At 38.2% G+C, this 27,726-nt stretch overlaps 1 protein-coding gene across 17 annotated transcripts in view; it reads left to right on the top strand.

Moving 5' to 3' along the window:
* Positions 1 to 3,974: 3,974 nt before the first annotated feature.
* Positions 3,975 to 27,726, top strand: part of Rbp (RIMS binding protein) — a 42,749-nt gene continuing 18,997 nt past the window's right edge. For 9 of the 17 annotated variants that reach the window (XM_074092066.1, XM_074092060.1, XM_074092063.1 and 6 more), the window contains exons 1-7: positions 3,976 to 4,627; positions 21,643 to 21,840; positions 22,720 to 22,942; positions 23,328 to 24,251; positions 24,331 to 24,454; positions 25,043 to 25,220; positions 26,294 to 26,426. In XM_074092066.1, the coding sequence (XP_073948167.1) occupies positions 21,646 to 21,840; positions 22,720 to 22,942; positions 23,328 to 24,251; positions 24,331 to 24,454; positions 25,043 to 25,220; positions 26,294 to 26,426 (1,777 nt within the window). In that variant the 5' untranslated portion in view covers positions 3,976 to 4,627; positions 21,643 to 21,645. Of the gene's footprint in view, positions 4,628 to 21,642; positions 21,841 to 22,719; positions 22,943 to 23,327; positions 24,252 to 24,330; positions 24,455 to 25,042; positions 25,221 to 26,293; positions 26,427 to 27,726 lie in introns of all 17 variants that reach the window. The other 8 variants (XM_074092065.1, XM_074092064.1, XM_074092055.1 and 5 more) reach the window with 5 other exon arrangements.

Here is a 27,726-nt window from a genome sequence, read left to right as displayed (position 1 = left end):
CGATTTGAATGCGGTTTGATTTTTTTTGAAAGCAGGTTTTCTAGCGATGATTCTTTCATTTAATTAATTCATTAATTCATGCTGCAGCCAGGATATCCAGAACACTAGAAGGTACACTCTTGATAAAACCATAGCAGATATATCGTGTTTGTACTCTTTAAAACAATAAAATAACAAAGTTTAAAGAACATGAAATAAAGAACTGAAATTGAAAATTTAAAAAACTCCCGACACATAAAAGCGCCAGCAAAAATAAAAATAAAACGCCGGAAAAAAACCGCCGACAAAAAAACGCCGCCAAAAAAGACAACTAGAAAGTAAAAAAGAATTATGCACTAACTAGCTGTTGCCCGTGACTTCATCTGCGCAGAATTCGTTTATCACTATCCCGCGGGGACTATGCTGACATCCCGCAAAATTAGCCTAAGTTAATTTAGCATAAGTACCTAGTAATATTTTTTTTATCTAAGCGTCATCGGTGTCGGGTATTAAATTTAAAAAATACAACATATGTACTTTAGTTTTCTGTAACCTTAGATAAAAAAAAATTTACTAGGTACTTATGCTAAATTAAATTAGGCTAATTTTGCGGGAAATCACGCCCGCGGGATAGTGATAAACGAATTCTGCGCAGATGAAGTCGCGGTCAACAGTTAGGTATAGTTCATAATTATTTTTTACTTTTTAGTTGTCTTTTTTGGCGGCGTTTTATTATCTTTAGGAATATCGTACTTAGGAATATTGATTTTCGAAATTGAGCTACGTAGCCTGTACGCACTCCCAGACCAACACTGCATCAATTCAAAATAATACACCATTTTAATTTAGACTTAAATCAAATATCTGGAAGGTCTTAAATAAAATGGTGTATTATTTTGAGTTGATGCGGTGTTGGTCTGGGAGTGTATAGTAGTTTCGTATCCGTCCGTTCGCAATGTAGCAAATTAATGCAAACCTCAAAAAAAAATGGCAAAGTATAGAAAGGCCAATGGTCAAGAACTACGTGTTACCTTGGTGAAAGAAGAAGAGTTGTAACGTAGAAAACATTTAAGACAACTTGAACGAATCTGGAATTGTACGAAAAAGTTTGGAGCCGACTTAATTATAGGTACTAAAGTACTGAAGTGCTTTATTATTGAGCTTTATCATGCCTACAATGATAAAATGAATGCTCGAATAGTCATTGCTTATCAAAATCACATACGAAACAGTCTAGCTAAACTATAATAAAGATTTAGTCGATATGAAATTAAAGAACATTATACTTCAATGTTTCGACGTCATTGGTAAATTCGTGGTAACAATTTTTTGTCTCAAAACTGACAAAAACATTTCTGGTGTAGAAAGTCTGCCTGGTGTTTGGACTGTAGCAGAAAATGGGCATGAGGATAAATCAGTCAAATCGGTGTGTGTCCAAACGGACTGTGGAGTTGATACAGATATCATTAATGAAGACAATGTGATTAGTGATAGAAATTTTAAAAATGATTGGGATTCGTTCGATACTTCTGCTGTGTTCATCAAAGTGAAGCCAAGAGCGTCTGTAAGCAGTGAATTTAGTGTAAGTCAAATTCACCAATATTTGCAGGAATTCCTAAAGTGATTGTTCTGATTTTGGAATTTCGAAAATTTTCTTCTTAGTGTACCCCTACATATACCTAAGCCAAATATTAAGGACAGTTTACATAGGTACAGTTAGCATCAAAAGTAGCTATACACAATACAATACAATACAATACAAATATTCTTTATTGATCACCAAAAGCAGTACAGAGACATTACAAAAATAAAAAAATCAGGTAGACAATACATACACAATACTTTACACTTTCGTACTTTGTCGTTTTACAGCCACGTACTAAACGCCATGCAAGATTGTCAATGTGCCAATGCGACAGAGTAAAAAAGTGATCCCCTACTGTTGATGCTGTACCAGCTGTTCAGTTAGTATGAAAAGAAACTTTTTGTTCACTATCCCGCGGCATTTTGAAAAATTCCTTTTTTTACACGTCTAAAGCCCTCACTCAAGGAATATTATGAGCTAAATATCAAGAGTGACGGACTGACTGGTGGACTGACGACATCGTGAGAGTAGCGGGAAACCGGTGGATGCAAGTGGCGAGTTGTCGTTCATTGTGGCGTTCTAAGGGGGAGGCCTTTGTCCAGCAGTGGACGTCTTCCGGCTGATGATGATGATGATGCTGAAATATCAAGATGTTAAACGCTTGTACATTAGCTAGTAAGTAAGTATTAAAATAAAACTGTTTTATTCCCTATCCCGTATAATAAAAAAAAAACCTTTTTGGTGCATCTATAAGACTCTCAAGAAATACTTACATACATACATATGTGCCAAATTTAATGTCGATGCTCAAGTAATTCAGGCTGTGCGTTGTCTGAGTTGGTAAAAAAAAAACATTTTTTAATCCCGAGGAAATTTATAAAAGTCTGAAAATAGTTTTAAATCATTATAATTATCTAGCTACCTGAATGCCAAATTTGAAGTCTCTAATAATTATAGTTACGGAGATAGAGCCACTTTGATTCAAAAATATTTAAATCTCTTATATTTGATATACTTACCGTGGGAATTTCGAAAAATCCCTTCTTAGTGCACCTCCATTACCAAAATAAGTTTATCATATTTCAAGTCTACAGCTAAACAACTAAAACTTGTGCGTTATCTCTCAGTTAATCAGTCGTTCAGTAACAATTACTTACTCTTTTATTAATATAAATACACATAAACATCTTTCATTTTTGACTATTTACTTGTGGGTGGTTTTTATAAGAAAACGGCTCTGTTACTAACAAATCCGAAAACACAGGGTTTTTACCCTTAACTGTACAATAATGGTAATCCTCGCCGAGTAATTTAATTTTCAACAGATTTATTAGCGGGAAAATTCTGTAAAAGTTTCAGCTGAAATTGTTTAAGTAATTTACAAGTTCTGTCGCCGACCAACAGGCGGCGGGCGAAGTTGCGTCCACGAACTTCTGCTGCACGGATTCTTTGGCGCAACTCTTTTGTCCCTTGTGCATGTGCAGTTTATCCACAGCAGGGCTACTACGAAACTCGAAACTCGAAGTTCGTGTCGTGCGGTCTCTCTGACACTTATACTATTTAATACGAGAGCGAGAGGGACAGCACGACACGAACTTCGAGCTTCGTAGTAGCCCTGCTGTTTATAATAATGTACCTAACTAACGCTACAAATAAATAACTATAATAAGTCAGGAAACATAACTCATTCAATAACAAATTCCACTTCAAAAGTGGCCATACCTTGAACCAAAACGACTTATGATTGAAATACGAATAACTAACCCCCGACGCAAAAAGAGGGGTGTTATTAGTTGACCGCTATGTGTGTCTGTGTGTGTGTATGTCTGTGGCACCGTAGCTCTTAAACGGGTGAACCGATTTAAATGTTTTTATTTTTATTTTAAATCAGGTTTTATAGCGATGTTTCTTAGACATGTTTCAACAAAATCGGTTTAGCAGTTTTTGAGATATTGAACTTTGAAGCGACCAAGTCGGGGGTTTTCCAAATTTTTGTTGGTTAGGTTATTATAACGCAGTTACGATTCCTTACTTATTATTTATACGTATGTACACGTTACGTTACGTTACGTGAGTTTTTCGTGATCCATCTGCCCAAGTGCTAACAATTTAATGGTCATTCATTACTAACATCAAATTAACATAGACATTCGATGAAATTCTGTTCTGTGGGTAGGTAAGGGATTACTTAATTAGGTAGTAGGCGCCGAGAGCACATTTTTATGTCTGGTAGAAAAAGAATTCCAACTGAAAAGTGTTGAGAAGTTAAGTGACATCGTAATTAAAAGTCTAGTGGGCGATTAGTGCAATTACCATAAACCCTTGTCACGACATTTACATAATATCACGCGCAGTCAATGCTAAACTATTAACTACACGCTACACTGCATCGTTCAACGTACTGGCAACATAAGAGCCCAAGTAATTTGAATTCGATAAAAGTTGATCAAACAAATTGGCGGGATAACTAGCTTTGATTGGGTCGACTCGGTCAGTGTGCCATTAATCGGGCGGGTACGAGTGACAGTGATTGTTAAATAATGAAGGCGTATGGGCGGCGGGTGTCGGGCGCCGTGCTACGGAGGCCCATTGAGCGACGGCGCGCCGAGTGACGTCACGGCGCGCCGCCGCCGCGCACGCGCCCGACTATCGAGCGGCAGGCATGCCTCTTACAGCCGGCCGACCGCTCCACCCGACCGACTCACACTTTTTTATTTTCCCTCCGTACGTAGTGACCGCTGTGATATCCCGGTTATAACATAAAAACGCGTTCGCAAACCAAATATACACACGGAGTGGTCGCAGTTAGGTGGAGGCCGCGCGCCGCCGCCCCGAGCGCTTGAACCGATTCCAAAATGGCAGGACGTGAGAGCCCGAGGGCCCAGGCGAGAGCCCGCCTGTGACGGTACAGTTTATCGCGTACGGCATGTGTCCTGTTATATAAATGTTACGCAAGTTTAGGACGTGCCCACTAGAAGGTGCATTTGTAACACGAACTAGCTCGCGAGCCCGTTGGTGCATTGTGCCGTGGATCCCATGTAACCCGCGGGAGGAACTGCCGAGGTGAGTGCTGAATAAAAATCTGGTCTGGACTTGATGTCCAGATATTTCGCATGCTCAAAGATTTGAGTTTTAGATTCTACGATAACAAAGCATATAGGTTTGATTGATGTGAAGGAACAGAGGCATTTCCAATGGGGTTTTATCGATCGGGTCGTTATCCCTTCCTAGAGAAAACTGTTTATATTTCCTGTCGACCTGGCCATGCGAGCCGAGGGCTAATGTGAAAGTAACGACTCCCCCGCCATATTGGCTGCTCCGCGCCTGTCAACAGTAAATAGTTGTGGGTCGCTCCTGTAGGCAACCGTTTTATTGATCAATCTCCTTATTGTTTTGAATGCCTCTATATTTGATGAACTTGGCATCTGGATGGCTGACCTTTCTGTAATAATGGTTTGATGGCTGTAACCGAGCCTTACTCATTTCTGTTGCCGATTTCCACAGAATATTAAGAGGCACTAAGAAACCGTTGGGATGTTTAATACTTTTCCAACAGATAATTAACTAAAGTACTTTGTCGTCTAAGCAAATACCCATTTAAAAAAAAATCGTCTTAAATTTTGTAAGAAATTTAAAATGATGTTGAAAGCTTACTGTAAAATTATTGCCAAAAAAAGTATAATTATTTCATTTTTATACAGAAACTAAATATTTACTTAACCATCAAGGCAGTTTCAAACGTGGGATGGTTAAGAAAATTTTCCCTTCTGCAAAGTTACTTTCGGCGAATATTCTTCTTGGCAATGATGAACTTTCCGAAAGCGCTGGTAGTATAATAATAATAATAATTTATTTATTTACATACAATATGGTTACATAATATGGATGTTATAGGTATACAGTTCGATGTCCAGGCATATATATTGTGCTGCACATGCAACATACAAATATCAAATATTTGTCAGAGTCTTAGTTTACATTGGTTATATTATAAACAAGTGACATAAATATTAGGTTCTCCCACTTATAAAACAAAATCAAAACATTTATTCTGCAAGTACCTAGGCCGCAAAGGTCTCTTTTAGGTACATGTACCTTGGTACTTGCAGAATAGGTAAACGTTTTTATTTTGTTTTTTAAGTGGGAGAACCTGATATTTTCTTTGCCTCGCAATGACCCGAAAAGGAAAGAGAAATATTGGGTTCTGTTTTGACATAAATAATACTTTTAATAACCCGCACGTGCCTTATGCTCCAGATGTTGTTTTGATGTTATTGATGACCTACTTTGGTGGAACTGCACTATACTTATAGGCTAGTCGCAAGCTGGAAATATAATATTGTAGGAATAAAGGGAATACACAAGTAGTAGGGTAGATAGTTATGTAACGAAAAAGGTCTAAAACTTACACTTTACTTTTCTTATATGATTGGGGTAATGTTTTCCGTATTTGTAACGATTAAAGTAAAGACATATAACTAGGTATCTAATTTGAATTTTTAGCCTTCACAATTTTTCTTTATGATTACTGTTTTTAGGGCAGAAGCAAGATTGCGACCCAAACAGCAAAAATTCTCGTTATTAATAAGTCTTCTAATAGTTTATTCCTACACTGTAACTGTTACATTTTATACCTTATAATTCTTACGTCAGTAATATATTTTCGTTGAGTATCCATATACCAACCCTTATAGTATGATCGCGTTCGGTAATCTATCCAATCGATCGGTATAATTAGATCCGATAAAACAAGCTTGTAGGGTACACACAAAGCTTGAAAGAAATTGTTGCACCTAACAGTTGCTGTCGAACTTTAAGTAAATAATAAAGCCATACCTAATATGAGTATTATTAAGTATCTTGGACTTTGATTAAAACAGTGGTTCCTAACCTTCTTTTTAATATTGTTACCCATATGACCCCCCTTAAAGTTGAATAAATACCTACTTAGATACAACGCAAGCAAATAAAAATATCTTTATTACTTACTAATATACTTTGAACTTTTAAAACCAGTCTTACAATGTTAAGTTAAAAATAAAAGCGAAAAGAGATGCCTCCTGCCGTAGGTACTTACTGAGCTGTGATCTATCATTTTGATTTTTTACTATTTAGCTTGGTATTTAATTAGATTAGGTCTTAATTATTAGGTTCTTTATTACCCCCAGAGAATAGCTGATTTACCTCTGCGGGGGCAATTACGCCTAGGTTCGGAACCACTGCATTAAAGTCTGTATTAAATTTAGTCATGTGTCATATGAACGCTGCATTACCACTTCAGTTTGAAATAATGAAAAACAAAACATTATGTACATTAATTAAATGACAGGAAAATTTTAAAGTGAACTATTTTAATTAAAATTAAAACTTTTTAAACGAAAATTATAGACAAGAATTTTTGTAGATGCACATTAAAGTACCGAAAATAAAACTACTTTAAAAGTGGAAGTAAATACCTAGGTTAGGGTATACATAACGTTACATTCGGGAACTCTATCTGCCTGCGCCAACTCTACGTCAGTACAATCTATCTTATAAATAAAAATAAATATCATGGGACACTTGACACCAATTGACCTAGTCCTAAACTAAGCAAAGCTTGTATTATGGATACTAGGCAACGGATAAACATACTTATATAGATAAATACATACTTAAATAAACATCCCAAACCCGAGCAAACATTCGTATTATTCATACAAATACCTGCCCCGGCCGGGAATCGAACCCGGGACCTCAAGCTTCGTAGTCAGGTTCTCTAATCACTTGGCCATCCGGTCATCTAATCTTGAACCACAATAATCACAATACACTTGGATCACAAGACACTTGATTACACCGCATCTAGCACGATAAATGTCATTCATAACAACTACCTAGATAGAGTTGACCTGTGAAGGTAGAGTTCCCATATTACATTACCATATGTATCACATTTTGCATGTTACAACGTAGGTACCTATATGAGTCGCACGGACGTAGCCGTGGGCACGGCTTTAGAGAAAACACGGTAAATTAGTGTTGTTCATTACATTACCCGATTTTCATGGTACAAGAAAGTTTAATACTATTTTACGCTTTAGTTAAAAATAACTACCTATTAAATACTATGAGTTTCTATAACAAATTATGCTATTATCAATATCAAGTTAAGGTGCGACCAAACCGCTGCTTAAAAAACGGTGACGGCACGGAATCGCAGTGACGCACCGTATCCGCATCGTTTTTATCGCATGCTCTGCAGACCGCTGCTTAAAATACGGAATCGCAGTGACGTGTCGTATGCGCACCGTTTTTTTTGCATGCTTTCCACACCGCTGCTTAAAATACGCAAACGGTGCGGAATCGCAGTGACGTGCCGTAAACGTCAGGACCTTACTGCATGCTCTCTACCAAGAGCCTGTCAAGTTTACGGTACGTCACTGCGATTCCGCACCGTCTGCGTATTTTAAGCAGCGGTGTGGAGGGCATGCGATAAAAAACGGTGCGCATACGATGCGTCACTGCGAATCCGTACCGTGTGGCCACTCCTTAAGGGTCTGTAAATATTTCCGATTCTGATACAGTTTTCCAGTTATCTGGTTGAACTACAGGAACTCTTCCAACACACATTAAAATCTAGAGCCAATTCGTAAACAATATGACCACGCAAGTAAGGTGGTTGAAACGTTCGAATAATAATCCGTTACCCTAATTAGATACTAAAACTTCCAAAATTGATAATAGGTAATAAGTAGGTACCACTTCAAAACTCTATACATATAAATACCCTTCTTACTACTTAGCTTATACCTAACACGTATTTCACAGAAAAAACCCAACAGCTAAAACTAACAAGCATACCCTTTTGCAAATCGATTTGGTGAGCGCGTACATTACCTGTTTAGATAAGAGCTGATCTGATCACGAATCTAGTAATTGAAAAAGATAGCTAGAGATTACCTTTATTTTTGTGTAAAGTACTTGCACAACCACAGCTTAGGCAGTTAAAATTGTTTAAGCCAAGTTGGTGAAACATTTAACAAGCGATAAGTACAAACTCTCCTTAGACGATTTCTGCTCTACTTCTACTTGCGAACAAAATGTACTTAAAGTTTAAGTCTGAATTTGATTATAGTGTGAATGAGTTAAATTTAGAGCAATTACGAATATGAAAGTACCGTGAGACCCACTTATATTAAATTATGTTATACCGGATAACTCACATTTTAAATCGAGTTTAGTTCGAAATGTTTCGGGCTAATTCATAGCCCTTTCTCTAGGCTAGGAGCAACGCGACTCGGCGGCTGCTGCAACACGCGCACTGCGCGCCACCGACCGCTCTGCTCGCGTGAGCAGATAATTTCATTTAAGAGGGTTTATACCTGCTTGTTAGTTTTTCTCGATTATTCCATAAAAATTGAACGAAAATTAATAATGTTGTCTCATAGAACCCTTCTTAATATGTAAGTTAATGTGTGTGTGTGTTAAAGACTTTTATTTTCTTTAAAAACCGGTCATAAACATTAATTCGTTTTTAAGCAATAAGTTTGTCACGAATAATTATTGTACACATTAACTTATATATTAAGAAGGGTTCTATCAGACAACATTATTAATTTTCATTTTATTTTTTATGGAATAATCGAGAAAACTAACAAAAATGCAACGTTGCCAGCTCAGCAGGTATAAACGCTTTTAATATAATTGCAGGTAATGTTATTGAGAATAATTAATATAAAAAAAAAACACACACAAAAAAAAGGTTACCATACCCTGGAGTATGAGATACAATAACCGGAGAGTAATAGAGAGAGAGAGAGGGTGGGAGAGGGGGGAGAGGGAGAGGGAGAGGGACAACACAACGCGACAGATAAATGTCAATGCGGACTTAGTTTAACGTAGGTACAACGATCGGCTGCGACAATACGGCCACGGACCTCTATGAAGTTGGTCGATGTAGGTACATTAAACTAAAGCCCGGTTTACATTTATCTGTCGTGTTGTGTTGTGATGCTCTCTGTCTCTCTCTCTATGCTTATGATGCGACACAACACAAGGCATCACAATACACTGCATCAGATAAATGTGAACGCAACCATATAAAACGTATGGAACCGATACCGTTCTGATGCGTCACGACACAACACTACAGATAAATGTAAACCGGGCTTAAGTCATTAATGAATAATGAGTCTGCTCCGCTCGCAGTGTAAATTGGGCTATAGGATGGTCTTCAACACATCTTTGACGGAGATCATCTTCAGCGACGCATTATCAAGTGTCAACATGTTCCCACGCACATTCTCCCCCTAAATCAATATTGGATCGATGCGTGTATAATCATACATCATATTCAGAGGTCGATTACCATCCTTAAAAACGCAGGGCTGCCGTCGACATGTTTAAGTGAAAAGATTGATGACTCAAAGAAATACGACGCGTTTAAATCGACGCGACTGGCGACAAGATAAATAAGTCTAAGCGTCTAAGCTGTCTAAAAAGGTGACAATGGAGATTCAAAAATAATATATTTACATAAGCTTAAGTTCATCGATATTCCTATAAAATAAAGGTTTGTTGGATGTACGTGGATGAAAAATACGAATAGCTCTTTCCATGTGGATTGCTGCGACCTTCGTTAGTCGTAGGTAGTAAACTTTCCGTAAATTGTAAATAAATACAGTTCAGTTACCTAGAAAATAGAAAGAAAATACATTTATTCACAACAACACAAGACACAACCATATTATTACAAATATACAACACGAAGGATTTGTGTCATTGCAAATGAACCTAAAATAATTCTTGTAACCAGCTTTACTTAACTGCTCCAAGGTTTTGAATAGTTTACGTTTTTAAGGCCACATCTTCAAAGACCACGATAAATTGAGAATAGCATTCGGAACCAAACTTAACGTCGCACTCTAAATAAAAATGGCTGAAGAGTGAAGAGAACGCGATAAACTCATGGATCAATCATTATATTTTGAAGGATCACTCTCATTTAAATGTCTTTTATCTTAAAGTAGCAAAAGAGCACAAAATAATCGCTGTCCCTTTTCTCCACACTCTTTTAAGAAGCTTCTTTGTTTTTTTTATAGTTAGTGGAATATTGAGAATGCCAAGAGACAAACGGAAAAAGGAACACGACTCCAATATGCTCGTTGACAATAGTTATTTGTGCAACAAGAGAGCAAAGTTGTTTTTTGTTGCGAGTGTTGATTTTGAATCCCGAGTAAGCGAAGGATTCTATAATTGAATCACGAGCGTCAGCGAGTGATTCTAGGTTAGAATCCTGAGAACAGCAAGGGATTCAAATACACGAGATGCAAAACAATTTTGGTCTCGTGTGACACATACAATTTTTCACCTCAGCAGTGAGAACATAATTTAAATGTAACATAAGAATAAAACCACATATACCTACCTGTTTACAAAACACACATTTTTTAAAAATAAAATCCGATTATTAAGAAACAAATATAATAATCACAATTAAAACCATAAAAAAGTGTCCAGTAGATATAATACAAAACTCATACTCATAACATGCATTCTAATTTGTTCTTGTACTAATGTCACACTTATTTTTTAATAAGTACTGCAAAAAGCCTCATCTTGGGGTCATTAAAAAGGTTGGACAATAAACGTATAAATTTATTATAAATGCTATTAAACCTTTAAATATGAATTTTATTAAGATTTATATTACATAAACATAAATAGATTTGTTAAAAATTCATTCAATTTAACAAATATTTATTCCAACTGTAGAGGCAGTATACGGAATTCTTTTATAAAAAAAAAACAAGAGAAGCGGCTTTCGTGCAACGAGGTTGCATACTTTATTAAAAGATCGGGAAAATTTACATTTTGGAAATATTTCGTTGTCATGTAATTTATTAGGAATCGATATATTTTTAATATCAAAAATTTAATTTAAGATTGTAATCAACACATTTGATCCTATCTCTCGCTTTTTTCGTGTTGAAGTGAAATGACAGATCAAAGTAAAGTTCAAATATTTGGAATTTAGTGAGTAGACCCAACAGTACTCAGCATTTAATTTTTTTTTATTAAAAAGTTACTTTGTCTCACCGAGTGAGCAAAATGCGATTTTGCTCACTGATTTCTCATAGCAAAACCTGCCTGTTTGAGGTGCTGAGGTGAAAATATATATTTATTTATATGATCGCGGGCAGACTGAAAACTGACGGCTCCATTACAGTCGACGCGCAAGAATGAGGGTAGACCAAGCACGGTCTAAACAATAACAATATTAACAATCATCAGAGGCCTTTGCATCTATGACATATGGTTCAAGCATTGTATCAGCAGCACATTCTCTGGTGGCTGAACAAGCTGAAAATCGAATGTCATAATTACGTTTCACATAACAATTGAGCAGAATCATCATATCACCGAATTACTTTTTGCATATATTTTATCGCATACTATTGGAAAGCAGAATAAAATTTTACTAAACATTACTTGCAATTAAATTGCGGTTATTATTTAGCCTAACCCTTATTGGTAACAGTAAGACAACCTGTTGTAAACGAGTCCTTCCTTCTTTCTGTAAAAAAGGTTGCCTGGAAGAGATCGCTCTTAAGCGATAAGGCCGCCTATTGTTCACCTTGTATTTTTTTCTTTGTGTACCTGTTTTCTGTATCGCTTACTATGTCTGGTGTACAATAAAGAGTCTTTGTATTGTATTGTACTGTAAGATTCTGGCGCTTCGCCGACCGCTGCTGCGGCACTATAATTTTAGCATCATACGAAGTTCGGATTTTGCACTTCGTAGGGCCTGGAACTAGCTTGCTCGGCTTGGATAGTGGACGATATCAATCTACCCACAAATTCTTCATTCTACCCGTGATCATTGCAACTGCATCGAAATATCGGGAGCTCTTTAAAAGTAATTACGGTATATATCCCGTAACAAATATTTTGAACAAGCTTTGCCTGCGACTCCGTCTGCGAAGAATTTGTTTAACGCTATCCCGTGGGATGGGAAGTATGCCATTTTCCGGGAAAATAAAAAAAAACTATCCTGTCTGCTCAAGTCTCTAACTATCTACAAACCAAATTTCAACTAAATCGAATCAGCGGTTTATGTGTGAAGAGATAAAAGATAGACAGGCGGACAGAGTGATGTTTGTATTAATAATATTATAGTAAATAACCGAGAATCATTATTTATTTACTGTATTTGTTTATTTAATTTAAAATAAATATTTACGATACAAGAGCGAAAAGTATGCTATTCAATATTCCAGGTAACAAACTGAGACTCTTCAAGGGATGAGAGAATAATAACAGAACCTGTGAACACATTTGGTCTCATCTTTCCACTTTCAATCAGATTAAATTGGGCTAAATCATATAGTTTTAACTTAATTAGTACTTAAATTCATATGTGCCATCGCAAACAAGGATTGTTGAGCCACTCGCCATTGTTATACAAAATCGTAGTAAATAAGTATTGTCATTAATATATCAGAATAGTAGTTACACGGCCGAATTTAAAACAGTGGCAAGAGGGTTTCTAATCCAGGTTAGTGACTGTGCATTCTACGATAAAATAAAATGTGTTTTTTTACACCTATAACACTGAAAGAGATCGCTCTAAGGGATAAGTTCGCCTTTGTACATCTTACTATCTGTTAATTTCATGTGTTTTTATGTACAATAAAGAGTTATACAATACAATAAAATAATCTACGACTCAATGCGAATCATAAATATGTTATCCGGTTCTACAGGGCCCCAAAATTATTCATCCCAACATCCTATCACACATACCTATTCGGTTGCGTCATGCTTTATAAGTATGTGGATATGGACGTGAACATAGAGGCATTCTCATTCTATGTAATTGCATTCCTTACTGATGTTGAGTTCTTTATGTGGTGCAAAGCATCTTGAGAAAAGAATTTACTTTCATTTCTTAGGTCCCAGATTGGGCGCCACTTAAAATATGGGATTCAAAATAAGTCTGTTATAAGTAAATAAATGTACTGCTTATTTGTATTTACTCGTATATGAAATTCAGAATTAATTATTAAACTTCATTATAATTAAATATAATTAAGTAACGTGTTTTGCATTAAAATAACATTCATTATCATCATCATCACCTTTCTATTATACATATACTCGTCCCACTACTGGGCACAGGTTTCATCTCAGAAAGAATAAGATACTTTGGTCTGTAGTTCCCACGCAGGCTCAGTATGAATTAGGAATTTCACATCACTAAAATTCTTACTTCACAAAAATCTAAATCTATCTTTTAAATTAAGATAATTCTTACTAATAATTATAAATGCAAGAGTAACTCTATATTTCTTAACGTCAGTTATTTACATCTTCAAGCTTAAACCACACAACCAGTTCAGATTAATTTTATTAGATAGAGATTCTCGGAAAATATTACAGTTCGCACGGGATAGCGATATACGAATTCTTTGCAAACGGAGTCGCGGGCAGCAGCTAATATGTAGGGAACCTACATTTTTTAATGCATGGTTTTCGATCTACGTTAGCCCTATGATGAGTGCTAATGAAACTATTATGAACTAACTAGCTTTTGCCCGCGGCTTCGCCCGCGTGGAATTCGGTTATCGCGCGCTGTTTCCTCGGTAACTGTGCATTATTCCGGGATAAAAAGTAGCCTATGTGACTCTCTGGCCCATAAACTACGAGTATCTCTGTGCCAAAAATCACGTCGATCCGTCGCTCCGTTTCGACGTGAAAGACGGACAAACATACAAACACACAACACACACACTTTCGCATTTATAACATAGTAAATGGATGGATTTTCTATTCAAAAACCTATTTGGATTGATTTACCTTGGCCTCGATACTAATGGTCTATTGATATGTGTAATCGATAAGGTTAACATGTAACATTACGTTACATTACTGATCACGCTTCAGGACTCAGAATATTAAATTTGACCGTCACGTAATTCCCACTCTTTGTTATAAATTAAAAGAACTGAAAACTTTACCTTCCCATACCTTCATACCTACTTTGTGAGTGATACTTAGCTCCTTGTGCTGCAAAGCTTGTTGGGATTGCTATTACATCACCATCTTACTCGCTAATCCTACCGCCAGGCAATAGTAGGTACAGTCAAACAATCTGAACCTTTTAATGATCTTTGCACTCCTTAGTTATAAAATCTTAAATAATAAAGATTATTAGCTAAGTAATTATAAAAATTTTGTAATGATATTCTGATTTATAATAAACAGTTTAATTTTTTTTTTTAATTGATCAATTTCACAATGAAATTTTTGACAAAAGTATGGGATGTCAACATGACATTAGTAGCATAAAGGTTCCCTGATACATGATTAAATTTGTTCGACTGTACTTGCACTATAATGCTCCAGGATGAACTGAACAATAAAATTTAAAATTTAGCTGTCTCACCTGGCAACGTATCTGAAACCTTTTGGTGTTGCGGGTGGGGCTAATAGCAAGCGATAACCCTACTTGCTCGTTTAAGATTTTTTTTAAAGCGGAAAAGTATTTCGGGTCGTCCGGATAGGATTCAGCTCCTGTTGCTATACATGCCGAAGGCTACTAACTAAACTAGACCACATAGGGACTCGCCCAACCATCCGAAAATCTTGTCGCTTGCATACGCTTATAGTGACGTGTGGTGCCATCTATTGCAATTATCACAAATAATTAATTTATACGGGTATTCTTTATGCATAATATTAAATGAATACCACGATTTTTGAGAATCCTCATTAGAACTTCAGAAAATTACTTAGTAGCAGGTGAAAATCTGTCAGATGTAATGGTTTCTGTGAGTTTTTTTGTCATAAAACTGACCCATAACTGACCTGTATCGGACCTGATGAAAAGTTCAGATGAGGCCAAATATGTATCTCACTGGTTCAGCAACAGCCTGTGAACTCTAACCTTAAAGAGCCCTAGGTTGCATCCGGAAATAAAGACAATGGGAGTCAATCCCATTCCTTAGCAGTCCTCATTTCAGTTTCTCATATCATGTCGAGGGCAAAGGCTAGTATAATATGATCCCACTTCGTAATGGTGGATGTATCCAAAGCAGAAGCTCCTACACGCTTCCCATCATCATTTACTATCATTTAAAAATCAGAAAAGGTTCCCGTATCATCCGATCGCTTCGGAAGCCATTAGCACTCTGCCACACGTCAAATCATTGATTGATTGCGCGGGAATAAGATTTATCCGGACTCAGACGGATCATCCAGACTGCGGGTACAAGCAAACTCTTGTCATTGAGATATCCCGTCTAGACGTCTTAAAGGACTAATGGCGCCAAAGGTTACTTAGTAGAGTGTTTTTATTATCCACTTCTGCTGGCTGTGCTTCTCGTCTGACAACGTCGGTTCAACGTGCCTTTGACATTTGCATTGCTGTTGCATATTTATACCTATTTACACATTCGTCTTTTCTTTTTTTATCCGCGGAATTTTAGCCAATCAATGTATAACAGCCCTCTTTGTGCGTCGGGGGTTAGAAATGAAATTGTTCAAAATATCTTCAAAAATATGAGAATTCATTGGTGATTTTGATGAAATATAAAGATAGATAGTAAGTATTATTTTTAACCCCCGACGCAAAAAGAGGGGTGTTATAAGTTTGACCGCTATGTGTGTCTGTCTGTATGCCTGTCTGTCTGTGTGTCTGTCTGCGGCTTAAACAGGTGGACCGATTTCAATGCAATTTTTTTTATTTGAAAGCAGGTTTTCTAGCGATGCTTCTTAGACATGTTTCATCAAAATCGATTCAACCGTTTTTGAGATATTGAACTTTGAAATGACAAAGTCGAGGGTTTTCCAACTTTTTACCCGACTGCGAAGAAGGATAGTTATGTGTTTGACCCGTATGTATGTACGTATGTCTATTCCTATGTCCTCTCGTAATTACTCAACGGCTGAACCGATTTTGATAAATAATACATCATGACGCGAGTGTCACTAGGCAAGTCCACGTCTTGTTATGTTGTTGTTATATATAGTTAGTGAAATTATTGTTAATGGCTTGAAACACTGATTTTGTATAACGATCGAAGTTTCACCCCGTAAAAGCAGTCATGATTCATGTTAACACGAATCATAACGAACTTGGTATTCTTCTACGTATTACCCCTTTATTAGTCATCGAGCGTCCCAATCCAACGACTGTTATAGATTTACTTCTGTGCGTGAGCTGTAGAGCTGAGTTGAGCTGAGTGTGAGTGAGCTGTAGTTTTCTAGTGCTAGGCAGTCTAAAAATATGCGTAAGGCATTCCGTTTTCTCCTTCCCATCGGGGCAATTTTTCTAATGTTAGCTGAAGTTAGCCAATTTTGGACTCTACCTGCTAAGTTAATATGCATTTGAATTGCCTGTAAATTCCAATTTTTTTATTAAATCTCTGTCAATATCTTTGGACGGAGGGAGAGCATTCTTTTGATTATTATTTATCTTTTATCTTTGTTCTTCTATTTTGTTTTTACTGTGTTTTTCTTTTGATGTAGTGTGGTTTTTATTGACAATAAATGTTTCGAGTTTGAGTTTAAATATTTCTGCGCCCAATTAACCTGGTTTTAATGATAATCTATTAGACTTAAAGATTAAAGTACTTGATTTTCAATAAATAAATAAATAAACAAATATATTTTCTATAATAACAAAAAAACATAAAGCAATAACCTAAGACAACTTAACTAAATATGTAACAATACAATTACAAATAGAATAACTCCGTCCAAAAGATCTGCCCATGACGTTAGCAGCATTGCCCCTTTGGACCGCAAGAGCGATCCGCTGGGATCACAAAGTAGATAATATAATTATAACAGAGACACCACCTAGTACAAGCAAATGGTATCACCCTAATACTGGCTATTCAACTGGCTATTTTTCTTGCCTTCGATTTTCCAATAGATGGCACCAGTGAGAACACAAATAACACGATACGTATTGCCATCTAGTGAGACACTAAGGATACCGTACACTGACAACAACCAACAAGCTCACCAACTGAGCCTAGACGACTAGAGATACGCATGATGTCTCTGTCTTATTTACGTCGTTAGAAGAGAATGGCATGTTTCTTTCAAATAGTTTCGATGAATGTGTGCAAGCATAAGGCAAGCCTAGCAAGCGCAGTCCCGGGGAAGGACAAAGAATAGTTTTTATCCCGGAAAATGGCATAGTTCCCGCGGCATAGCGATAACCGAATTCTATGCGGCTGGTACTACAATAATTTATTAACATCCTGTATATGTATGTACTTATAAGAATAATAAATATCTCCAAAGTCCCATAGTTCCCGTTTTTGTGCAATAATTCCAAGTTCTGGTCAAACACGAAGCATTAGCCTGGGTCTGGTCGTTTGTCACCGGCAACATAAGTTGGGCTGATGGTCGCAATAACTGGCGCATGTGGGGCCAGCAAACTTGCTAAAAGAACTTATAAACTTTCACCGCAGCCAGAACAGACAGAGCCAAACATAGGGATTAATAGTAGTACTGTAATGTACCTACTCATCGTCATCATTACATCATTTGTAATTCCCACTGGGCACAGGTTTCCTCACAAAATAAGAGGACTTGGGCCATAGTCCCCGCGCGAGCCCAGTGTGGATTGGGAACTTTACATATACACCGTTGAATTGCTTCGCAGTTTAGTGCAGGTTTCCTCACGATGTTTTCTTTCACTGTAACACTTCACCTACAGAAAGAAACACAGGGACTAATAAATACTGTAATATAATTAGGTATAGGTACTATTAATTTAGTAATATAATAGTAGACAGAAAGTATTACAATGGTAGCACCCTCACCAATAATTCGATATTGTGGTTAAATTCGAAACAAAAAGTTCAGCAATTATAACACATTTGTTCATTAATATCTTCGTTTTATGAAAAAAGTTCTTCAATCAAATCTATTTCGATAAGAATGACTCCAATTCAATTCCAGTCAGTTAATCACTCTTCTTTTATGTTTTATACTTAGAGTATACCTACATTAAAGAATATGCAACAAAAGGCTCTAAAATAGAACGTGTCTTTTTTTAAGTCGGCACATTAATTGAACATTTCCTTGAGAATCCATTGTGTCCCGGATCTTTTGGTGCGGTCATTTGGAAAAGCGCCAGGTAGATAATTAGACTCAGACCTGGATCTCTTACCTGCAGTACTTAGAACGATATTCTGCTAAGAACCATCAGTAATCATACCGAGCAGACTTATAAACTTATAACTAAAGGTAGGTACAAAAATACAGTACTTGTTGAAACATTAATCCAAATAAATAAATAAATATCAGTTTGACACAAAATAACTGCTGTGACAGAGATTGAATTTTTAACAGACTTCAGAAAAGGAGGTTCTATGTTCCAATGTTTGTATTTTTTTTATATGTTCACCGATTACTCAGTCAATTGTGGACCGATTTTCAAAATTATTTTTTTATTCAAAAGAGCACTCTTATGAGGTGGTCCCAAGTCAAGATCTGATGATGGAATCCTAGGGAAATCGAGGGCAAACCTCAAATTTTATAGGCACACCTATGGCGATTTTGGCATTAACATTCAGAAAGTATCATTTGGTAAAGTGGACCTGATGAAGAAGACGGTAGATGACCAATGGAACTCGTCAAAGCTAAGTCATGATCGCTCGTCTATAAACGATCATGATTAATACCTATAACTAGATAAGCGACTAAGAAGAAGCTTTAAATTAATGATTCTTTCGAACTGATCTGATGCTGAAGCCGGAAGGTACCTATGCAACGGAACTGTGTTATTATAAAACAACGTAACTAAGCCGTGTTTGGGCTTAATGGAATTGTTGTGACATGTACTTTGGCTACGAATCAGTAAAAAGTGAGAAATAAAGAAAAAAAATAACGAAAAAGTAAAACCGACTCCAAAAAAAATAACAAAAAAGGGAACCGACTACAAAACCCTTGAAAATATTTTTCTAGGTATTTTTCTAGCTCCAAGTTTGTGACTCAGCTCAGGGATTGAAACACATAGTATTTTCAAGGGTTTTGTGTTGTAGTCGGTTCCAGTTTTTGTTATTTTTTATTTTTTGGAGTCGGTTTTATCATTAAAAACATTACTGAGTAATTTTACTGTATAAGCGACCAAAACGATTACATTTTAAAGCTTTTTTAAATTAGCCTCATCAAAGAAATGAAAGAGCAACCGACATAGAAAGTGGTGCGGTTTTACAATTATCGACCTCAAAAAATAGCATTTGAAAAAAAAATAACACTCAAAAAAGCCTTGAACAGAAAAGTTGATCCCTCTCGTCAGGGAGGAAAAGTTACTTTTCTGAGTGAGAAGTGTGAAAATGACAGTTTTTGCATACAAAAACTGTCATTTGATTGCGATCGCGAGCGTCAGAAAAGAGGTCGCGATATTGTCTACATTTCGGTTTTCCGCCCTACCTTCTTCCAATCAGCTGTAAAGGTCCTTCGGCGGCGCCGCGGAGTCTGGCCGGCGAGACGGAGCGGCGGCGGTGACGTATGCATCGGTAATGCGGGTGACAAGCAGGGCTACTACTAAACTCGAAACTCGAAGTTCTTGTCGTGCGGTCCCTCTGACACTTATACTATTTAATACGAGAGCGAGAGGGATGGTACGATACGAACTTCGAGTTTCGTAGTAGCCCTGCACAGACGAGTAAATTTGTCACTGAGTAAATTGTTGAGACGTTTGATGCGTAGTAAGTAGGTGTATACAAAGTGTTCATTAAATAACAGAAAACCTCAGATACCCCAAAATAGTTTTTCATCTTAAGATGATTGCATTTACTTCTGAATACCTTAATTATTTTAAAAGATATTCGTGTGTTTTGCTAAATCAGTAACTCTACTTAATTTTTAACTTTAAATTTATAATTTGTTTTAAGAAGAAAATCACACATTGACGGCAAAACGACCAGTATTAAATTATCGAAATAGTAGTATGCAACCTCGCCAAAATATTTATTAGCGCCTGTTGCAGTCGTAACTTTTAGACTGACTTTTACTCGTAAATTTTACCCTAAATTGAATAAAGGATTTTTTTACATTATAGCCGCGTGTGCACTATAATGACGCCTCACCATCACAGACCGCGCCATTCACACAGCTCAAATCCCTATCTCACAGGACCCGCTGAGATTAGGCCATTGTGTGGAGGTTATCGATAACCGACGTCAGCGATAAAGACCGGTCGATAATTCGCCGGTAGATTATCGTAACGTGTACTCAACTTTCTGTAAATTGAAGCTCGGATATTGAATGTGGTAATGCTAATGAGCCATTTAGGCACAATGCCAGGGGGTCATTTGTACGAGTAGGTTTAAAGTTTTTATTTTAGTTTTAAATTATTTAGTTATTTAATTTATTCTTGTTTATTTTATGTAATATTTTTACCCGACTGCACGAAGGAGGGTTATGGTTTTCGAGCGTATGTATGTATGTATGTGGATATGTATGTCCATTTCTTTGGTCCTCGCTGCAGCCTACACGACGGAACAGATTTTAACATATGAGGTATCATTGGATTCATAATTGTCGGAGTGACATAGGGTATAAAATATTTCAATATGGCGTCTGCGAAAAAAAATATGGCGGAGGAATGAAAAAAAGTTGTATTGTAAGAATATGGGTATCAAATGAAAGCTAAATTTAGCCCATTGTAAATATATATGAGTTATACTACTTTTATCTACCATTTTCACAGAATTATCAAAAAAGTGTAAAATTAAACATTCAATTTAAAAAATCAAAAAACCCGACTGCCTTAAAAACTAAGAGGAAGAAAATAAATCTAGTAGTCTAGAACTCTGTCAAGTAGCTAATTTAAAGTTCGATAGTCGGGACCCATTTAAATCGTAACCAGCTCAAAAGTTCTTGGTAAGGGGTCTCGACTGTTGAGCTTTAAATTAGCTACTTGACAGTTCTAGACCACTAGACTTATTTTCTTCCTTTTAGGTTTTAAGGCAGACGGTATTTTTGATTTTTTAAATTTAATATTTTTGTATAATTTCTTCTTTGTTATATAAAATGTTATTACAATAAAAGCTTGTTTTGTCACGCAGAGTATGAGCGGTTACGGCGGCAGCATGTCGGACGCGGACGCGCTGTCGCGGCGGCTGCGCGAGGCGGAGCGCGCGCGCGCCGACGCCGAGCGCGCGCACGCAGACGCTCTCGCGCAGCTGCGGGCTGCGCAGCGCTCGCCGCTCGACGCGCATTCCGTCGACCAGCTGCAGTCCCGGGCCAGGGAACTGGAGAAGAAGGTATGAAACATCTTACTTACCTTGCATTTGGCGTGCACTGGGTCAATTCCCGGGTAGGCAGCTGTTAGTTTGCGCCTGCAGCAGCGCGCCAGCCCACCGCAGCAGGTTAGGTAGCGCTAGTACTCAATGCACGCCCCAGACCTTACCTACCTACCTTAGTTACCTTAGTATCAGCTGTCGTCCAGCCGTGCTTTCGCGTCAGGAAACTGGAGCGTAAGTTTTCTCGATAAGAAGAGCTAGCAAAGATTTGGAAGCTCTTTAAATGTTATCATGGTGTAAAATGTACAATCATTAAGAACTCTGACGAAGAATAGCGATGCGCGCTCCGTCAACCAGCTGCAGTCCCGACCCAGAGAACTGAAGAAAAAGGTGAGAAGGTGGCCTTAGCCCCAGATGCCACTGTCGGTGCGAAGTGCGCTCGCGCTGCCGGCCGGCCAACGTCGCCAAGCTGCAGTCGCGGGCTGGAGAACTAGAGATGAAAGTGAATTAGGCACCTAAATTGTAAACCTAAACGGGTGCGAAAACGCAAGGTTAACCTTAGTAAGGGCCGGTATTTATCGATCAGACAAGAGTTAAGTGACTAAGGGTATGTAGTACCTACATATGATATGATATTCAATAATTAGGATCGTTATCTATGGTTTATCATTTAAGAAAACTTACACCTACGTCTTGCCAATTTAAGTCTTCATGCCATGTTGTCATAGTCCACATCACTTCTGTCCTGGATAGCGTTCAGTAGTCTTTAGAAAAGTTAGGGTTGAATTGTCTATTTTCGGATTTACCGTAATCTGCTTTTGTTTAAATCCATACTGTTATTTCTTCTATTGGTGCTTACCAAAATATTTAAAACCTCAATTTTCTTTCACTTTGTAAAAGGCTGCACTAGAAAATGTGCGTTGCGAGGAACTACAACTGGAGCTGTCCGCGCCGCTCCGCACACGAGGCAACCCCAGCAGCGGCAACTGGTCGCAACAGTCGAGCCAGCAGCACCAGCCGGCCTCCGAGATCGAACGTATCATGGCCAAGATCGAGCAAGACAACCGCATCCTTGCCGAACTGGAGCACACCAGGTCAACCACCCATGGTAGGTTGCACAGATGTAAGTATCAATAGCTTCTATTATTTTTTAGACTTAAGGCTTAGGGGTAATGGTGAGCATTTGGTTAAAGTATGTACTTACTCGTAGAATAGAATTCAATTTTGATCATCTAATTTTCTTACAACTTAACACATTCGATTACTTGGACGTATTACTGTGAAGTCCATATAACGTTCCTGTATTACTAGGAACCGCTATGAACGCTTAAATAGGTTGAAGCACTCGGTGAAAGTTAAATAAACGCTTAACTGCCTTTGTGGCACTTAGTGAACACCAGATAAATGTCGGCAGTTAAGAAATATTTAAAAATACATCTTAAAAAGCTTTTCATATTTCACGTTTGGTATGTATGTTTATTGTTTATATAATATGTATTTTGGCTTAGGTATGCAGTCGAGTGGGTCCAACCAAGCGCTCGGTGATTACCACTCGCCGGCGCCCTCGCCGCTGCCGCACTCGTACACGAGCGCGGGCCACCATCAAGTTGCCATCTGCCAGAGCAACACCATGCCCACGCTGTCCTCGCTCCACGCCACTGGCCAGTTCACAGCCCCTAGCTCCAACTCGGTCGCCTACTCTATGAGCGCACACAATCCCACCTCCTATTCCAACCCCGTCTCTGCTTACTCCACCAACTCTTACGGTTTGTCGAACACCCACCAAGTCACCTTCACGAATCCGGTTACGGCTCCCCTCGTCAACAACATTGGTCAAATCTCTAGCACCCTGGCAGGCTTGCACAGTAATTTACAAAATATAACCGGAAATGTATCGGGCATTAGTTTGGGAGGCGGCCTGTCTGGGCCGACGCTCACGGGGACGATGGCAGGGACCGGCTTGACGAGTTGCTTGAATAACGTACAGACCAGTCTTTCTGGGGGCTTGACTAGTACGCTCGGAGGATTGCAATCGACGTTGACCGGAGGGCTAGGAAATGCTCTGTCCAACCTGACCACTGCCACTCAATTGGGAGGTTTGAACACGAGTTTGTCGGGAACGAATGTTTACGGCGGTGGAACTGGTACCTACACAAATCCATTGCTTTCTAGCGGATTAGGAACGAACACTATGAACATTAAGCTGAAGCCTCTAGAAGAAATTGACCTCGGAATGGGGAGATACGGGACTAACACGTCGGGCGTGGGGAGAGTGGCAACCCCGGTTACGCCGCACCAACCCTCATGGGCCTTAGGATTAGATAGCCAATTTGGAACTGATAGATTAGGTGCATTAGACTCAGGATTCAGCCACGACCGAAACCAAAGAGCTTTGTCTAGGATCATGCCCAATTCTGGATTGGAAATGGATAGTAAGTTACTGTTGCACAAAAATTTCTTATATAAATATAAACTTGGAAATATATTAACTGTTATGATTATTTGTTTTAGTTCGAAATACGCATTACATGAATGGAACTGCCCAGACCCAAGAAGGTCAAGTTGACATGCTGGACATTCCTGGAAAAGGTCGCTGTTGCGTTTACATCGCCCGGTTTTCGTACGACCCACCAGAGTAAGTTTAATATTTTCACTTCTTCAACTGCATAATACGAAAATTCTCTTCTAATGTATTCTTAATACTTACATGTCACATATATTACAATCAATCGTTTAACACAGAATGAACTTATGGCTGACCCTGCGTACGACTAAACTCGAAACTACTATTCGGGCTCTCGAGCTGTAAATTGCTGAAGATAAATTTTCCGTCGTCCCTTATCAGAAAAATATCCATATATCACAAAAATTTCGCAATCTCGTGCTGCGGCTTTAAAGTCCCGCCAGTGAGCCAGTTAATTATCCAGTGACTTAAAATCAATTGGGAATCTCTACCTATCAGCAAAATTAAATAGTAGTAAGTTTGGCTGAACACTCTTAATGGAATTTTTGCATGTAGTCGCGCCTGAAACATTGGTCAACCACAATTGAGAAGGGTGCAGTCAAACTGGTCTAACTAACTGCTACAATAACTATGTAGGATTTATTTTAAAACACCTCTTATTGATGATAACATTCCTGACCACCCCCACCAGAAACATAAACCAATTTTAGTTCCATTCAGTTAAATACCTATATTTCATTCAAGTATGTTATTGATTAGCATCGAGAGCGCGGAAGGCGAGCTGTCGGTGTGCGCAGGCGACTACCTCCTGGTGTGGGGCCCGCCCGACTCCAACGCGGCCATGCTGGACGCAGAGCTGTTGGACGGCCGCCGCGGCCTCGTGCCCGCCAACTTCGTGCAGCGGCTCATCGGGGATGATCTGCTGGAGTTCCATCAGGTGAGTCTGGTACCCGTAATACCACAGATTATAAATATGTAAAAGTTACGTAGCAGATTGGACAGTTATGTTTGACAACCGCTATATTTATCTATCAGCCGGTCACCAGCTCAAGCTAGAGAGAGAATGAATCATTTGTTTACACATATTCGATACACAGGAAAAAAATATTTGAAGGGGAAAAAATTAAAAAATGTGGCATTTCTATCACAGAGAGTAAATTTTCGAGTGACAACTACCAAAGCGAATAGTAGAATAACTGCCTCTGTGAGTATGTGTCAAAGATTTCATTATAGACTGATGGAGTACTGGCACCTACTGGCTATCCAATTCCTTAACTCAGTGTGTATTGTCCAAATTTCATGGTCTCGTGTCAATCCCGTTTTAGTATGGAATAAAAAGTAATATATTTAGTATAGATTTAAAAAAAGCCGTGGTGGCCTAGTGGTTTGACCTATCGCCTCTGAAGCAGAGGATCGTGGGTACAAACCACAGAGGACGGCTGTGCAAACTAGTGGCGGTTATTCCCGAGATCTATATGCGGCTACGTAGGTACATATAACTATCAAATTAGTTTTAAATAAGATAAGCGTCTACATGAACGGATTGTAAGCATCGAACGCACCGCATCGCATAGGTACTGTGGCATTTATAATATCAGTAGGATATTGAAAATCGGTTCCGGTTATCGGTTCCGGTGTCAAAGCAGTACACACGTATTTTGTTTACTCCGTGCGATCAATTAAAAATCAGTGCAAATAGTGGCTTATTGGACACAACCTACAAACAGTTCTGTTAAATAACTCAAAACTAACAAGAATATAAATAAATCACAGTGCGAAAACCTTCGATCGCGGGGAAAAATCGATCAGAATTTCATACGATCTAATCTAAAAAGTGCAAAATCAGTGGCCGTATTAACCGACCAAGGGAAAATATGTTAGATTCAGAGTGACTGATTTATTAGGTAATGTAAAAACTGATATAGGTTACATAAAATATTGTATAATCACTTTTCAGCAATAAAGGCTTTTTTATTTTGATTGAAAACTGTTAACCGTATATGATCACAGGCGGTGGTAGCCACACTGCGGGATGCCGACGAGTCTGCCACGACCGCCATCAGTGACCTATCGCTGAGCCGCGACGTGGCTCGCCTGAGCGAGGTGGCGGACTTGAGCGAAGGCCCAGAAGACGATGACAACGGTAAGCATCGAATGTTCTAGAGTGGGTACTACGAAATTCGAAAATCGAAGTTCGTATCGTACCATCCCTCTCACTCCTGTATTAAATAAATAACAGGTTTTTGGTATGGGACCCCGTTTAATTTATATACCTACTTCACTTTCTTTTCTTTATATTATTTGCTGTTATAGCAGCTATAATACCTACGGACCGACAGACGGACAGTAGAGGCTTTTTATTAGAATCCCGTTGGTCAACATTCGGGTACAAAACCTAAAAATTAAGTTAGGTACGTAAGTACATATTACGGAGGCTAATAACCATCAACATCTCCATTAAAAATTTTTTGTCATCCAAAGCACGTATATCCGAAACATTTGTATTAATTCACATACAAATAGTTTATAAAATGTATAAACCTTAGCTTTTTAATTGCATACCTACATACCTAATTATAAGCTGATTGTGAGCTCGTCTGGGAATAAATGCAAAAAGATAATGATTTTGCTATTTCGCGGTTCACCTACACTTTAGTACCTATACTTAGATCGCTTCAGTAAAGTGGTATTTCATGGGTTTTACTTTCGATTCTAACCATATTACTTTCGTCCTAGCCCTAGGGGGCAAAACTAACAATCGTCAATTATTTTTCAAAGCCTGGTAACTATAATAAAATCGAACTCTATTTAATAAAATGTTCGGATATTATATACATTATAGAGTGTAATCAAAACTATTCATTAGAGAAAATAAATAAGATAGCGAGTAATCGGAGCACAAATCCAAAATGTTACTTTTGTCCCCGGTCTCCCCTACACAATGTAAAGTGAAATGTTACCCTGATCAGTGGCGTGCAGCTCATGCAGACAGCTCCAGTAGCTGCACCCCCACGCATCCACCACCACCAACAGTGTAGGCAACACCATACCTTGACAAGTTCGTATGTGAAACTAGGTAGAACCCTATTGCAGTCAGCATTTACCGCACTTTTAACCTCTTCACCGCCAGAGTCATCCAATTGTGACAGCCAATGGAAGCCACGGTAGATACACATGACCAACATTCAACTCAAAATGAATCCTTCTGCAATGGAATTAAAAATCAAGTTGAGTCGTCGCTGGTTTTTCTATGGCGTACAAAGCAGGTCACTTCGTTTGTATTGTGGCGGTGAAGAGGTTAAAAAAATCTTGATAAAGGCTAGGCTCCCTGCGACACGGTTCTACCGAGTGTCACGTACGAACTTGTCAAGGTATAGCACTGCCTACATTCACTGCACGCCACTGGCCCAGCAGGGCTACTACGAAACTCGAAACTCGAAGTT

Source organism: Choristoneura fumiferana, chromosome 9 (assembly GCF_025370935.1).
Source record: "Choristoneura fumiferana chromosome 9, NRCan_CFum_1, whole genome shotgun sequence".
Lineage (NCBI taxonomy): Eukaryota > Metazoa > Arthropoda > Insecta > Lepidoptera > Tortricidae > Choristoneura > Choristoneura fumiferana.
This window is presented reverse-complemented; position numbering and strand designations above follow the sequence as displayed.